The sequence below is a fragment of the Saccostrea cucullata genome, unplaced genomic scaffold (genome assembly GCF_032062105.1).
Source record: "Saccostrea cucullata isolate Sc308-1 unplaced genomic scaffold, CSIRO_AGI_Scuc_v1 ctg6897, whole genome shotgun sequence".
Taxonomy (NCBI): domain Eukaryota; kingdom Metazoa; phylum Mollusca; class Bivalvia; order Ostreida; family Ostreidae; genus Saccostrea; species Saccostrea cuccullata.
The window spans coordinates 1-17500 of NW_026927973.1; the positions used below are offsets into that span (position 1 = coordinate 1).

Sequence of the window (17500 nt, forward strand, 5' to 3'; positions counted from 1 at the left end):
CCACAGAACAGTAGGCTTCCAGTGTAAATCTCGCTAGTCTCACCAGGCAGTTTGGTTTGGAAAAGAACTTCACATCCTGGGTACCCTAAATTTTTAAAGAATGTGCTGATTAACTTAAGATGTTTCCCAATATCTCATTATTTCTTGTGTCAATTCCTCTACAAAGAAATTAATTTTAATTTTTCCACTTTAAAAAAATTAATCATCTATTGCTAGTTTCTTATCATGTTTTTTAGTAAAGGATTTAGCCATGCATCTGAGAAATAGATTATTTTCTTTATATTACATGTAATACTCACTTCCTGGATGAATGTATAGAGGAATGGGCCTGCTGAGATAACCTGGTGAATGTCTAGGAAGGTCTGGACCTGAGCCACCACTGCCTGCAGCTGTTTCCTGGCCAGGTCTATTGCCTTCTCTAAGGACTCTACGTTAGACCTGAACAACAGTAAGACAGATAACTATAACATCAATCCTAGACCTACATAAAAGTAAGACAGTTAACATTGACCTACATAAAAGTAAGACAACAAACCATCACAAGTCTTAGAAATGTGTGTGTATGTACCTGTACTATTGATCTCGGTTTAAAAAAATCCTTTTGTGAGCATGTTGTAGAATTATAATACATATTTCCTTTTTCATAAAGCAAAACAAACATTTTTTTAAAAATTATCATTAAACGTCTTCACCAAAACAATTATGAGGCGTCTTATACCAATTTTACTGCACACCACCATATCTTTCGACTTTTGATTGTACATTTATGCACACTGTAGTCTGTACATAGAGGATATTCAATGTTTTGTAGTTTAATATGGAATTTATTTCACGAGTGGGGCTAGATTTTTTTAAAAATCAAAAAATACTGCCTCACGAGTGAAATAAACTCCATATTCAACTACTAAACATTGAATTTTCTGTTTATTATATTTTCTTTGATTTTCCCTTTGCCACTGTCTTCTTGTAATATACAGTCATGGGCTACATGACGTCATAGTTCAGCAGAAACATCATAGCTAAGTGATGAGATTGAAAACTTGTAACCATAGATTTTAGCAACACATTTTGGGGATCTTTGGCAGTTTTATTCTCCAAAAGAATGGTTTATTTACTTCTATCTTTCTTATAACAGACCGAGGAGTATCTTTTACAAAACTCATTGTTATGAGGAGGGAAAATCGCCAGTTTTCCTGCGCTTCTGATATTTGTCACACTGTGAAAGGAATAAGAATATCATTTTGATATCCTTTCACACTATGACAGAATATCATTTTTATTCAATGAATAAATTACTGTATTTCACTGTTATAAATGTAATAAATATATAAAATATGAACACCAGGCAATATTGATTTTATACCTATTCAAAACATCCAGGGCTTTCAGAAAATTGTCTGTAGGACTGTTGCCTTTTTCCTGCAATGAGCAAAGACAAAAAGACATGAACAAAATGAAGTTATTGAGTTGCTTGAGTACATGTAAATTTTCCTGTAAGTCTTTTAAAGAATTTCTCCTATAGTCTTAAAAAAAGGTACATATGTCTTATTTTCTTGGTTTGCATACTGCACAAACTTGTATAAAATGAAAATGATTGCAATAAATTAACGGTGTAACAGAATTCTTTAAGCATCGTCTACTGTATAGTGCGTACACATATCTAATGTAAACTAAAGGCAAACTTACAATGGACTCCAGTGTAGCAGAGCAGGCCAGAGTTACATCTGCTGCACACAGTTTGTTTTTAAATCCGTACTGGGCATTATATGAGGGAATGACAACATCATCTGCAACTAACCTGAAATTTACAATGTAAGTCTTGGAAATTTACATGTAGCTCACTTAATGCCTATTTCATCACTCATACACATCTTTCTTACTATCAACATGATCAATTTCAAAATAATGTTTCTACCTGTACTTTGTTCTACAATAAATGCCAAATAAAGTTTACGCTTAAGATTTTTTTTGTATATTATGGGTAAATAGAGACAAAAAGCAGTGAGAAAGGCGCAGATGTAGGAAGACATGCAGTGCGACATTTATAATTTTTTTTAAAAATCAAAACGAGACTGCTTGATTTGAAGTGATTAATAACCAGTGTATAATTACCCGTATTTTTCCATGTTTTCTTGTATCATGGCTTTTATGTTTTTCTTCAGAGTGGAATCCATGGCATTGAACTTTTGTTTACATTGTGTCAAAGGTAACCTGCAACATTTGATATTATGATATAGGTTACATGTATATCAAGTATCCAACAATTCAAAGCTATTACTGACACACTGGGGAAATGGATGTATATATATATATATATATATATATAATGCTGTTTGCACACAATATTTGAATTGTGAAAAAGTATGTAGAGATAAACATGATTAAAAGAAATATTTTGACCCAGCATAAAATCTTATATTCTCCTATTGTGGACCAAAAGGGAGCAACAGGTCTTACTTTCCTAATGGCAGAGTCCAAAAGGTAAAATTATATTGCCAGAAAATATGCTGGGTATTAAAATACATCTAACATATGCCAAAATGAACTCCAGTGTGAAATTCAATGCATTAGAAAGTGGAAAAATATACGTAAAAAAATTTCCAAGTGAAGTCTCTTCAACCCTTCCTACTTTATCCCCGCACAATTTATTTACTGTCCTGGCAGAAATCTTGAAGCCTTACCCCATCTCTGCCAGATACTCATGCAGTCTTTTCTGTCCCTTGAGGGTCCAGATTTTGAATTTGCATGCTGTGCCCACAGAATGACAGATACTCTCAAACAATGACCAGTGTCTGTAGAGGGTGAGTAACAACTCATCCTCGTAAGAGATCTTCAGACAGTTCACAGATATCAAATTGTCATCCTCTTCTCCTCTGTAACAACATACATCTTAAATTTATCTATGGCAACTCTGCAGTTAATTTAAAACCATAGTTCATGAAGCCACCTGTTTTTTTTTTATTTAAAAATTATCTCTTTGGAATTGAACTTCACTTATACAAATAAATACACTTGTACACTGAAATACCTGTATTGAATTTTTGCAACATTTCTTTTACAAGTTTAGACCAATCATTTAAATCAAACCAGTCTTTTCATGAAATCATAGTTTTTTTTTCAATAATATACAAGTACATGTATGTTATTATGTACAAGACTTACTGTAAATATATTAAATTCAACAGTGTATTCTATTCAGTGACTTGGGCGGAGAGCAGAATATGCCGAATCAATCACACCGCTAAATGTCATGTATACAATACATTTTATCTATAACATTCAGATAGCTACAGATCAAATTTACCCTTTGTTAAAAACTTGATTTCCGCCAAATATTGCATCCCCAAATATTATAAGTTTACAGTAATTCATACTTATCAGAAAATACTTAAGAGTAGTTATCTCATGTTGATTCGAGTGTACAAAAAATAACAGTAGCATGCCTTTCAAATTAAAAAAAAATTCTTTCCCTCCTCTAAAGAGATTGTTTTTTGTATGGTTCTATTTACAGTAATATGATTGGGCCATATTCTATTTAGATTGATGTTGCACAAGATGTAAGATGCATCAAAATTCATAAAATCAAGGACATACTAAAAACCAAGGTAACAGAGAAAACTACATGAAGTTATGACGTAGAAAAATTTAACTGGTTTACCTTTCCTTATTAACATACCTGTGGTTATGTCTAGAAACGTGAGCCTGTAATGTGATGATGTCATTTATATACTTGTCCCTGGTTGTTCTATAGTGAAGAAATTGGTCTGTCACACCCAGAATTGCTAACCTGCAAAATTCATGGACATAACTGGTATATCAAAAGTAAAAACAGATAAAAATCTTAAAGTTCCTTTTAAGCCCATGGCTTAATTTATAATGTTTGTATTTGTTGCAAGTTAGTTCAGCAATGTAAGAGCTATTCTATATTCCTTACCATAACAGGTCATTAGTGTCTTTAGACATCTTCCATGCCAACTCAAACATGATAAAAGCTGCCTAAAAATGAAAAAAAAAAAAAAAAAAAAAAAAAAAAAAATCAAGAGGCCCATGGGCCACATCACCCACCTGAGTAGCTTTGGCCATTCTTCATTTAATAGATTTCCCCTCTGTAATACCTATCTTGACCTTGACACTCATAAAGGGTCATGATTTAGAATCTACACTACCCAAGGATGTTTTCACATAAGTTTCAGCTTTTCTGGTCCAGTGGTTCTTGAGAAAAAGTTTTTTTCCCATGTACTTCAATGTACAAATTTGATTCCCTATTTTGGCCCTGCCCTACCCTCGGGGGACATGATTTGAACAATTTAAAATCTACACTACCCTGTTGTGAGATGTGTATTGTTTCATTATGTATATAATTAGTAACATTAAGTTTCTTGAACATTCCAGAGTGGTCAACATGTTCGGTCATTTTTATCTAGAACATTCTTAGATTTTGTGTATGTCCAGATTGTTCCAGTAATATCATGTTTTAACAATTTCTAGAATATTCTAGATTTTTATTACTGTATAAATACCCTGTCAATTCGATTCAAATACAATAATTGTGAATACATTGTCGTATAAGCATCATTGAGGTATTACTGGGATATAATTTCACTGGGACATTGTGTGCAGCAACGGACACTCTGATGTATGTATTCTTAGATTCTTGCTAAGTTTGTACTTTATGTTTCATATACTTATTATATATTACTGTAAATAAATTATTGTTAAGTTTAAATTGTGTTATTGATCTTTGCTGGCATTTCGGGTAATTCTGACCCATAACAGAATTGGGGGCTCGTCCGGGATAAAGAATTTTTGCACTTTTGCAGTTTATTGTCATAATTTTGCTCATTAATTTTTTGTTAAATTAAATTATAAGCCAGCAGAAATCAATATGGTGTTTTCGGTCACAGACTTTCTTAGTTCACCAAGTGTTCAGGTTTTTGATACGTTAAAAAAGGATGACTTGATCGCATTAGGTTTGCATTTTGGGTTAGATGTTAAATCCTCTCAGAGAAAGCAAGACATTAGAATTAAGGTTGCAAACAAACTAGTAGAAGAAAACATCTTTGAAAAATACGATCTTCCAGAATATACAGTTAAATCAGAGTTAGGCTCTTACAAAATGGCAGAATATCAGTTTCAATTAGAGTTAGAGAAAATGCGATTAGAAAGAGAAAAATTAGAAAGAGAAGATCGAGAAAAAGAAAGAGAAGAGCGAGAAAGAGAAAGAGAAGAACGAGAGCGTGAACGAAAATTTGAATTAGACAAATTAGCAGCAGAAAGAGAAGAGCGTGCAATGAACTTTGAATTAGAGAAATTAAAATTACAAAACCAACCAGAACCGTCAGTTGTCAAAACTGAATTTGACGCAGCAAAAAATATCAGATTAGTTCCAAAATTTCAAGAAAAATCTGTAGACAAATATTTTCCCCAATTTGAAAAGGTCGCAGAGAATCTTAAATGGCCACAAAATGTTTGGTCAACAATGTTACAAAGTGTACTGGTTGGCAAAGCAGCTGAGGTATACTCTGCACTAGGGGTAGCTGAAAGTTCAGACTATGAGAAGGTCAAAGCAGCAATATTAAAAGCATATGAATTAGTACCTGAAGCATATAGACAAAAATTCAGAAAGTATAGGAAGTTTGATAATCAAACATTTGTTGAATTTTCACGAGAGAAAGAAGATTTATTTGATCACTGGTTTAGATCTAAGAAAATTGATAAAACCTTTGCTAATTTGCGCCAAGTCATCCTGGTAGAAGAGTTTAAGAATGTGTACCTCAAGATTTGAAAACACATTTAGAAGATAAGAATGTGAAAACTCTTGAAGAGGCAGCAGTCATATCTGATACTTATGCTCTGTCTCATAAAAAGAATTTTGTATCAAGATCTCAGACTAGCAGTAATTCTACCAATTCAGACACATATAAAAAGAGTGGTTCAGGGTCTCAGTCTTTCACAAGTTCCCAGTCTCCATCCCAAGGTGGTTTTAAGTCCGGTCCAGGACGTGTTGAAGGATCGTCTGGAATAGGGTCGCTTCCTACTTGTAGTTATTGTAAGAAAAAGGGTCATCTGATCAGTGAATGCTTTAAACTCAAGAAAAAAAATGATTTTGATAAAACTCAACCACATGCTTGTGCGGCAGTTAGAGGTGATAGAGAAGCCTTAGTTTCGATTTGTTCTGACACTCCTAATGTCCAGGGTTCACAGTCCAGTTCTATTGATTCTATAGAGGATTATAAGCCCTTTATGTCTCAGGGATTTGTTTCACTCGGTGACTCTAGCGAAATAAAACCTGTCCAGATTTTGAGAGATACTGGTGCTGCACAGACGTTATTGTTAGAGGGCGTGCTTCCTTTGTCTGAGCAGACTTCTACTGGTGGGTCAGTTTTATTACAGGGTGTGGAGCTAGGCGTCATTGATGTTCCCCTGCATAGAATTAGTTTGAAGTCAGATTTAGTTACTGGACCTGTTATCGTAGGTGTTCGACCTACTCTTCCCGTTCCAGGCATTTCTTTGTTGCTAGGCAACGATTTAGCTGGTGGAAAAGTTGTACCAGATCCTATAGTTTGTGAGAAAATCACTCCAGATGTTATGTGCGATGATGAAGATGATGACATTTATCCAGCCTGTGCTGTTACTAGAGCGATGGCCAGAAGACGAGAAATGGAGGCAGACCATACTCAAGCCTTTGACGAGACGAATTCCTCTGTTGATATTGATTTGAATGACACTTTCTTATCTGACCTTGATGGCACTCAAACCAGCATGGAACCACACAATATCAAGAAGCAAGAGAAGAAAGAACTTTTACCAAAATTTGGTGGTGAGGATGATGAGTTGCATCCATTAGTTAGCCAAGGCAAGGACATCCTCAGCCGAGAACGTTTACTCTCTGAACAACATAAAGACCCATATATCATCCAACTTAGTAAGAGGGCACTTCCACCAGAAGAGGCTACTAAAGTTGGAGAATGCTTCTATATGAAAGATGGCATCCTTATGCGAAAATGGCGACCACCTGAAGCTTCTCCAGATGAAGTGTGGCGTGTTGTTCACCAGATAGTGGTCCCAGCTGCTTATCATCGAGATGTCATGAGTTTAGCCCACGATACACCTATGGCTGGTCATTTAGGTATCAATAAGACTTACAATAGGATTTTGAGTCATTTTTATTGGCCTAAGCTAAGAAAGGATGTTTCGAAGTTTTGCAAGTCATGCCATGTCTGTCAGATGGTAGGTAAACCAAATCAGAAGATACCATCTGCTCCTCTCCAACCCATTCCAGCTTTTGAAGAACCGTTTAGTCGAGTGTTGGTGGATTGTGTAGGACCTTTGCCTAGGACCAGATCTGGAAACCAGTATTTACTTACCATTATGTGTACATCCACTCGATTTCCTGAAGCCATACCTCTTAGGAATATAAAGGCAAAGAGCATAGTTAAGGCCCTAACCAAGTTTTTCAGTTTTGTAGGAGCACCCAAGGCAATTCAGTCGGATCAAGGCTCAAATTTTATGTCGGGGTTGTTCCAGCAAGTCATGCATGAGTTGGGTATAAGGCAATATAGATCAACTGCTTATCATCCTGAGTCCCAGGGAGCGCTAGAACGTTTTCATCAAACCCTAAAGACAATGCTGAAGACTTATTGTTACCAGTATGAGAAGGACTGGGATGAAGGGGTTCATCTTGTACTATTTGCTGCACGAGAGGCAGTCCAGGAGTCTCTTGGGTTTAGTCCTTTTGAATTGGTGTTCGGTCATACAGTTAGAGGTCCTTTGAAATTGTTAAAGGAAAAGTGGCTGACTGAGACTAGTGATCTTAATCTTTTAGATTATGTGTCTGATTTCAAAGAAAAACTTTACAATGCTTGTAAATTAGCACAAGAAAATTTGAAGAATTCTCAGATGAAAATGAAAATGTGGTATGACAAAGATGCCAGAAATAGGGTGTTTAAGCCAGGTGATAAGGTTCTTGTATTTTTACCTATTCTTGGTCATCCTTTACAGGCCAGATTTTATGGCCCTTATGAAATTGAAAGCAAGATCAGTGATGTAAACTATGTAGTTAAGACACCAGGTCGACGTAAAGAGAAACGGGTTTGTCACATTAACATGTTAAAAGAGTATTTTGAAAGGTGTGACCGAAATTCTGTAAAACCAGTTTCCACTTTAGCCAACGCTAAGACTGTTCAAAATTGTATTGAAAGTGATACGAGTGTAGAAATGAATGAGAAAGATTGTAATCAGAGTGTCCGCTTGAAAAACTCAGAAATTTTGGCTGATTTTGATGCCAAACTTGGACATTTGAACATTCACCAAAAAGAACAAGTTAAAAACTTGATGAAGGAGTATCATCAAATCTTCTCGGATGTTCCAAAGAAAACTAATGCAGCTTGTCATGATGTTATAGTTGGCGACGCCCTGCCTATCAAACAACATCCGTACCGTCTCAATCCAATAAAATTGCAGTACCTAAGAAGGGAAGTGCAGTATATGTTGGACAATGACATTGTTGAACCTAGTAAAAGTAATTGGAGCTCACCGTGTATTCTTGTACCAAAACAGGACGGTTCCTACCGATTATGTACAGACTTTAGAAAGGTGAATTCTGTTACCAAAACTGATTCATATCCAATACCTAGAATTGATGACTGTATTGACAGCATTGGAAACGCCAAATTTGTCAGTAAATTTGACCTGTTGAAAGGATACTGGCAAGTGCCGTTAACAGAAAGAGCAAAAGAAATATCTGCTTTTGCTACACCAGATGGACTTTACCAGTATAAAGTAATGCCTTTTGGCATGAAAAACGCACCGGCTACATTCCAAAGGATGATTCACTCCCTTCTTCAAGACCTTGAGGGATGCGAGGCCTACATTGATGATGTCGTCATATACAGCGACACATGGGACGAACATCTCCGAATCATGCGTGCTTTATTTGACATTTTAGCTAAAGCAAACTTAACTGTGAACCTTAAGAAGAGCGTATTTTGTCATGCTTATGTAGAGTATTTAGGTCATAAAGTAGGTCAAGGTTATGTTACACCCCTTATGGCTAAAGTGGAAGCTATTGCAAAGTTCCCGATTCCTACAAACAAGAAAGAATTAATGAGGTTTTGGGGCATGGCTGGGTTTTACAGAAAATTTTGTCCAAATTTTTCCTCAGTTGTTAGTCCACTTACAAATCTTTTACAAAAGAGGGTTAAATTTGAATGGACAAAGGACTGTGAAAAATCCTTCCATAAAATCAAATCTGTCCTTATGAGCAACCCAGTTCTGTCAACTCCAGATTTTTCTAAGCAATTTAAGCTTACTGTTGATGCTAGTGATGTTGGAATCGGGGCAGCTTTGTTTCAAGAACATAGTGATAATGTAGATAGAGTTGTTTCTTATTTTTCAAAGAAACTTACAAAATGTCAACAAAACTATTCCACCATTGAAAAGGAATGCCTTGCTTTGTTGTTAGCTTTACAGCATTTTGATGTTTATTTGAATGTTACTTTGCATCCAATTCTTGTATATACGGATCACAACCCCCTGACATTTTTGCATAAATTGTCAAACAAGAATCAAAGACTGACTAGATGGAGTTTGTTGTTACAAGAATACAACATAACAATTAAGCATATCAAAGGCAAAGACAATGTTATTGCAGACGCCTTGTCAAGAGTATCGTAAATATACTAGATTTTGTATTAATGTACATGTTTTACAATTTAAGTTTTTCATTGACATTCAAACTTTTTAAAGGGGGGAGGTGTTGTGAGATGTGTATTGTTTCATTATGTATATAATTAGTAACATTAAGTTTCTTGAACATTCCAGAGTGGTCAACATGTTCGGTCATTTTTATCTAGAACATTCTTAGATTTTGTGTATGTCCAGATTGTTCCAGTAATATCATGTTTTAACAATTTCTAGAATATTCTAGATTTTTATTACTGTATAAATACCCTGTCAATTCGATTCATATACAATAATTGTGAATACATTGTCGTATAAGCATCATTGAGGTATTACTGGGATATAATTTCACTGGGACATAGTGTGCAGCAACGGACACTCTGATGTATGTATTCTTAGATTCTTGCTAAGTTTGTACTTTATGTTTCATATACTTATTATATATTACTGTAAATAAATTATTGTTAAGTTTAAATTGTGTTATTGATCTTTGCTGGCATTTCGGGTAATTCTGACCCATAACAACCCAATGATGCTTCCACATAAGTTTCAACTTTACTGGCCCAGTGGTTCTTGAGAAGATTTTTTCTTATTCTTATACCTGTATATTTCTATGTAAAACTTGGATTCCCTATTGTGGCCTAGCCCTACCCCGGGGGGGGGGGGGGGGGGGTAATGATTTGAACAATTGAGAATCTACACTACCCCAGGATACTTCCACATAAGTTTCACCTTTTCTGGCCCAGTGGTTCTTGAAAAGAAGATTTTTCCTATATATTTCTAGGTAAAACTTGGATTCCCTACTGTGGCCCCACCCTACCCCCAGGGGTCATGATTTGAACAATTTAGAATCTACACTACCCCAGGATGCTTCCACTCAAGTTTCAGCTTTTCTGGCCCAGTGGTTCTTAAAAAGAAGATTTTTAAAGATTTCTCCTATATATTTCTATGTTAAACTTGGATTCCCTAATGTGGCCCCGTCCTACCCCTGGGGGTCATGATTTTAACAATTTAGAATCTACACTACCCAAGGATGTTTTCACATAAGTTTCAGCTTTTCTGGTCCAGTGGTTCTTGAGAAGATTTTTAATAACCCCACCCTATATTTGTATTTTTTGTATTATCTCCCCTTGGAATAGGACTTGGCCCTTTATTTAAATTCCCCTTCTCCCAGAGATGCTTTGTACCAAGTTTGGTTAAAATTGGCCCAGTGGTTCTTGAAAAGAAGTTGAAAATCAGTCTTCACGAAAACTTTTCAAACTAACTGGCCAGTCGGACCAGTGCACTTTCAAAATTTACTGGCCCACCAAAATTTTTACTTGCCCCTTAATTAAATAATAAAATAAATACATTTTCATAACTGTAAATTTATACATGTTTACGTACTTCAACTTTTGAAATGCGCCATTTTTCGTCCTTTGTTGCGTTTAGGTAAGTTGTTTGTTGGAAATTAGCACATTTTACATACTAGTTAATAGTTACTAGCTAGTTCCAGTTGTTACGTAATACATCCATGTTATAATAGGGTTATAATAATACGATTCAACAACACATGTATGCTTGTTCTTTTTATTTTATATATTAATGAAATTTACGCAAGTAAGTCAGTTAAAATATACATTGACTATGTATGATTTTTATAATCAACAAGCCCATCGGACTTCTTGAATTTTAATTTTCACTGACCCGACGTCAAAATTCACTGGCCTCGGTCTTCGGACCAGTGAGTTTTCGTGAAGACTGGAAAATGGGAAAAGTTTACAGACGGCTGGACGGACGACGGACAACAGGTGATCAGAAAAGCTCACTTGAGCTTTCAGCTCAGGTGAGCTAAAAAAAAGGTTGAAATTGACTATGAAGGCTAACGACTCTTAAAATTTTCTAATTTTCTCACTGAATATCAATACTTACAGATGTTCCAAAAGTTGAAAATTGCGTGTATTCAAATAAAATCTTGGTTCTGAAACAGAGATATTTTAAAAATTCTAGACGTTTGTAAACAAGGTAAAATTTGAACCTGCAATCTTATCATGCAAAACGCATCTTCACTGAGTAAGTCATACAGGTATAATTCTTTCAAACTATCTAAATACAGCAATTAAATATTTTTTTTTTTTTTTACAAAACTATCACAGCTTAACAAGTAATTCTTCAAAAAGAATTTATGAATAATAAAGAACCTAAAAAGGTGAAAATTATTCTCATACCTCAACACATATGCTAACACATAACATTTAGACAGGATACCTGTTTTCTTCCCACAGTCGCCTTTCTCTGCGTTTCTCAATGGAAGCGTCGTCAAATCTTCGTCTTTTTCCTGACCTCTCTGAGTCGTCGCTGTCATTGCCAGAGTCATCATCTGACTGGAAAATAATAAAACCTGTTTTTTCCCCTTTTTTTCTGAAGGCAGAGAACTGTAATCCTGAACTATATAGAGCCTGTCTTGCTTATTTCTAAAATCTTTGTACTACATGTAACTAGTGCTTATAGAGTTTATGAAGGCAGTATGAAAGAGATGGATTTTGTGTGAAGAAATATATAAGTTTTGGGGGGCATTATTTCATCAAACAGACAGTTTATCAGGTATACAAATTTGGATGAAGTATTTTTTGGGAATCCCTTATAAATTCTTAATAATTCCATGTGAAATTTAATGGCTAAATGTAAAAAGATTCTGATATCAAATTGAATTTATGGCATTAGTGAGCAAAATTTGCATCAAGTAGAAATTCAACCAGAAGTCTCTGTTGAGACTGAAGCTCTACTGGTTTTTACTTATAGCAAAGGAAGAGAAAAGTACTTAAGCAGTTAGAAATTGAAACTTTTCAACAGCAATAAATAGAATAATGATCCTTGATTAAGTCTCTTTATGTTCTTAGTGTAGTCTACTTGCATGCCACATTATATTATAACCAGACTAAAACTGTTATTTGGAGTAGCATTTTGAGAGTATTTAACAGAAATTTCTATTTTTAGTAACCACGGCAACACCGTTCATCGAAATCAAAAACCGATATACAGAATTATGTATCTTAGTGTAGTCTACTTGTGTGCCAAGTTATATTAAAATCAGACCAAAACTGTAGGAGGAGTAGCATTTTGAAAGAATTTCACAGAAATTTCTATTTTTAGTAACCACGGCAACACCGTTCATCGAAATCAAAAAGGGATACACAGAATTATGTATCTTAGTGTAGTCTACTTGTGTGCCAAGTAATATTGAAATCAGACCAAAACTGTAGGAGGAGTAGCATTTTGAAAGAATTTCACAGAAATTTCTATTTTTAGTAACCACGGCAACACCGTTCATCGAAATCAAAAAGCGATACACAGAATTATGTATCTTTGTGTAGTCTACTTGTGTGCCAAGTTATATTGAAATCAGACCAAAACTGTAGGAGGAGTAGCATTTTGAAAGAATTTCACAGAAATTTCTATTTTTAGTAACCACGGCAACACCGTTCATCGAAATCAAAAAGGGATACACAGAATTATGTATCTTAGTGTAGTCTACTTGTGTGCCAAGTAATATTGAAATCAGACCAAAACTGTAGGAGGAGTAGCATTTTGAAAGAATTTCACAGAAATTTCTATTTTTAGTAACCACGGCAACACCGTTCATCGAAATCAAAAAGCGATACACAGAATTATGTATCTTTGTGTAGTCTACTTGTGTGCCAAGTTATATTGAAATCAGACCAAAACTGTAGGAGGAGTAGCATTTTGAAAGAATTTCACAGATATTTCTATTTTTAGTAACCACGGCAACACCGTTCATCGAAATCAAAAAGCGATACACAGAATTATGTATCTTAGTGTAGTCTACTTGTGTGCCAAGTTATATTGAAATCAGACCAAAACTGTAGGAGGAGTAGCATTTTGAAAGAATTTCACAGAAATTTCTATTTTTAGTGACCACGGCAACACCGTTCATCGAAATCAAAAACCGATACACAGAATTATGTATCTCAGTGAAGTCTACTTGTGTGCCAAGTTATATTGAAATCAGACCAAAACTGTAGGAGGAGTAGCATTTTGAAAAATTGTTTACAGACAGACAGACGGACAGACAGACAGACAGACGGACGGACGACGGACGCATTACCATCGCATAAGCTCTTCTGGTCTCTGACCAGTAGAGCTAAAAATTAACAAAAATTCATCTTTCTAATGAATTTTTTTAAGATCCCAAAATTTAAAGCAATATTCAATTTAATATTATAATTTCATATTTATACTTAATTCAATTCAGTAGAAAAATCTTCAGAACTCCAAGGTTAAATTTTGAATTAGTACATGTACTTCTGAACAAATTGGGTAGTCACATTCGAAGGAAAACATATTTTGGGAATTCACTTTATAACTAATTTAACAAATTGTGTATAAAGCATATTATATATTCTCAGGTCCTAAAGGCTCTGCTACAAGAGTTAAAAACTGTACATCAGTTTATGTAATTGTAAATCAGTCTTTTTGTCATTAAATTTTATTATTCGTATCAACTTATTTTACACTCTAAGCAATAAAAAATCCTTCATTCCTTGAGTGAATTACGGATTATTTCTAGAGTTAAATCCCAAGTTTATGTAAACATAATTAAATACACACCACTACATAAATGGACAGTATGATCTGTATTCATTTAAAAAATGACTGGACATTTAAACATTTGATCTTGGTGTGTGTGACCTTATGGCAACTAGCGTGATAACATAATCAGCATATGTTATCTGGGGTACAATTGATATCTGCACACATTTGCAATGTAATGAATATTCTAAAAGGATAAAAATCTCCTGTATAGTACATATGTAATACAAGTAAACTCTGAATTGGTGAAATCATGTAGTTACAGAGAATGAGTAGACATAACTATAAGGTAAGTGCTACATATGTATATAGTTTATTTTGCATCTGCATCATGATTAAACATCTATTTTCAGTTTATCTTATGTTTTAAATCCATATTACATTCCAAAACATGCTAATGGTGACACATCAATGAGTCTGAGTTCAAGATTAAGATTCAATAATTAGATTACAGTGACTGGCAATTATCTTTTCACTTCGTTATCTAAGACTTTTCAAAATTGAATTATCCTTTTGGCATCAGATGAATACCTCTTAACTGCATTATGATTGTATTATTTCTAACCAGATAAATGAAGACATGCACTCTGCTAATGCAGATGAATTATGGGAAAAGTCACATGGACTACCAATTTGGAGGAAAATCTGTTTTGCAATTGGTGGAATCCCATATCAAATTACAAGCACCGTGCTAGGATTTTTCATGAGTATATTTCTCCTAGAGGTGGCTCAGGTATTGTTGAGTTTTATACAGTATTTTTAAATTAAACAAGAGATGTTTGTAAAACACTTATGCCCCCCTCCCCCCAAATTGGAATTTTTCTAAGTCCAAAAGGGCATAACTCTGTCTAAAATGGTGCGATCCTACCCAAAACATTCCTTGACCTAGATATTCAGCTGAAATATCTGTATACTAAATTTCATTTCAATGTGTGCAACCTCTGCAAAGAAAGGAATGGAAACTGCAATTACGTGGAATTTCTAAGTCCAAGGAGCATAACTCTAACAAAAAGGATGCGATCGTACTCAACAAAAATTGACCTAGATATTTATCTGATATATCTGTATACTAAATTTCATTTCAATATGTGCAACCTCTGCAAAGGAAATGAACGGAAACTGCAAATAAATGGAATTTTTCTAAGTCCAAAGGGCATAACTCTGTCAAAAATGGTGTGATCGTACCCAAAACAGAACTTGACCTAGATATTTACCTGATAAACCTGTATATCAAATTTCATTTCAGTATGTACAACGGTTGTGAAGAAAATGAACGGAAACTAAATGGACCGACAGACCGACGGACAGCAGCAAAGCAATATGCCCTCCCTTCTTCGAAGGGGGGCATAATAATTTAACAAGAGGCCCAGGGGCCACAGCGCTCACCTGAGCACATCAGCTCGGAAAAAACACATATCAGATCAGAACTGAAAGTTTATTGGGGGGGGGCTTGAATTTTAACCACCAAGGGGATCATAATTTGAACGAACTAGAATCTACATTACCTGAGGATGATTTCATATGAATATTACTAATCCTGGCTTTGAAGTACTTGAAAAGAAGATTTAAAAAGGTTTCCCTATATATTTCTATGTAAAACTGTGGTCGGCCATATTTGCCACACCCTTACCCTGGGGTCATGACTTGAACAAACGTGAATCTACACAACCTGAGGATAATTTCACATGAGTTTCATCTTCCCTGTTTCAATGGTTCTTGAGAAGAAGATTTTTTTAAAGATTTTTCCTATTTATTCCTATGTAAAAAATTTGATCGGCCATTTTGGCCCCGCCCTACCCCCGGGGGTCATGACATGAACAAACTTAAATCTACACTACCTGAGGATGATTCCACATGAGTTTCATCTTTCCTGGCCCAGTGGTTCTTGAGAAGATTTTTAAAGATTTTTCCTATATGGGTCATTTTCAAAAAAAGTCCACTTTTTTGTCTTCTGATCAGAAAAATAGGAAAAACATTTTTTAGAGTGAAAGTTTTTTTCCCGTTGGTTAATATACATGGTCATACAGCTTATAAGTTATTTTATGATCATCTCCCAGGTGTTTTATAAAAACTAGAACTGTCCAGTAGGGACAAATACCCCCGCTGGGTTTTTCAGAGTAGGTGCCAATTCAGAAAAAATTTATGGATCTAGTAAGAGGTATTCACTATTGTCTAATAAAGTGCCTTGCCACAGCATGATACGCCCATCAAATATTGTTCTGATAATCATAAATTGGTTAGGGTGCGAGAAAATTAAGTAACCTTGATTAACAGATTGACACAGATTTCAATGATCTAATTTCCATTTCTTATCATGTTTAAAATATTGTACATACATCTCTAAGAGACTTACAGTGTAGGGATTAATTAAAACAAATAATACATCATATAATTCTAAACTGGCTGTGTTAGAGCTTAACAAATATCCATCTGCAGCTTTAAATTGTTTATTGCATATTTTATGAAATAATGGAAATGCTACAGTCTAATAAAAAAAAATCAAAAATTAATTATTCTTTAGACTATAAAATTCTAAGTGAGACATGACTGCAATTTGTTGCAAATATATAAAAATTGAAATGTAATATTTTTTCAATGACCACATGTATAATTAATTTTAATTATATTATACAATACTAATTCAGTTTTAATCATACACTAAAACATCAATTTGTTTTAATTACATTACACCAATTGAAAGATCTTTATCTGAACTACAGCCATCAAGAACTCTTAATTAACACAAGCAACTATAAGGCCATTTCTTTTTGCCCAACTCCCAAGAGATAAATTAAGATTAGATCTACAGATGCTCTTGCCAGTTAACTCCCGACAATGAACTCATTAATTTCTCTCTAATTTGACATGCACATTTCTGCTATCAAAAATTCTCCTTGACCAGTGCTTGATAATTATGCCCATGGGACAAACTGAATTCCTCTCAAATCATTAACATTTGTTATAGAATTTGCTGTAAAGTATATGATAAAAAATAAGTTTTTACTTAATTTAGCATTTTTTAATAAGGATACAACTATATTTTTACATTTTTTAGGATTATGAAATTTAAAATTTTAAAGACTTAGTTTTTTAAAAAAAAAATCACTTAAATTAAAGGTCACAGTGACCTTGAAATAGGTCGTGACACACCGTCTACCCAAGATGCATAAATTGTCCAAGTTTGATGATTGTAAGTCTAATAGTTTTCTAGTTATGAGCCAAACAAAAA

General features: G+C 34.5%; 2 protein-coding genes across 2 annotated transcripts in view; one reads left to right on the top strand and one right to left on the bottom strand.

Annotated features, from left to right (window-relative positions):
• Positions 1-7: 7 nt before the first annotated feature.
• LOC134276052 (cell division control protein 45 homolog) overlaps positions 8-17500 on the bottom strand; it is a gene marked incomplete at both ends in the record, with an annotated part of 33278 nt that continues 15785 nt past the window's right edge. The window contains 10 exons of the mRNA XM_062758333.1: positions 8-85; positions 300-438; positions 1364-1419; positions 1687-1798; positions 2113-2211; positions 2682-2873; positions 3677-3787; positions 3935-3996; positions 11593-11641; positions 11929-12044. Of these exons, the coding sequence (XP_062614317.1) occupies positions 8-85; positions 300-438; positions 1364-1419; positions 1687-1798; positions 2113-2211; positions 2682-2873; positions 3677-3787; positions 3935-3996; positions 11593-11641; positions 11929-12044 (1014 nt within the window). The remainder of the gene's footprint in view (positions 86-299; positions 439-1363; positions 1420-1686; positions 1799-2112; positions 2212-2681; positions 2874-3676; positions 3788-3934; positions 3997-11592; positions 11642-11928; positions 12045-17500) is intronic.
• LOC134276053 (sodium-dependent lysophosphatidylcholine symporter 1-A-like) overlaps positions 14779-17500 on the top strand; it is a 16497-nt gene continuing 13775 nt past the window's right edge. The window contains 1 exon segment of the mRNA XM_062758334.1: positions 14779-15004. Within this exon segment, the coding sequence (XP_062614318.1) occupies positions 14852-15004 (153 nt within the window). The 5' untranslated portion in view covers positions 14779-14851.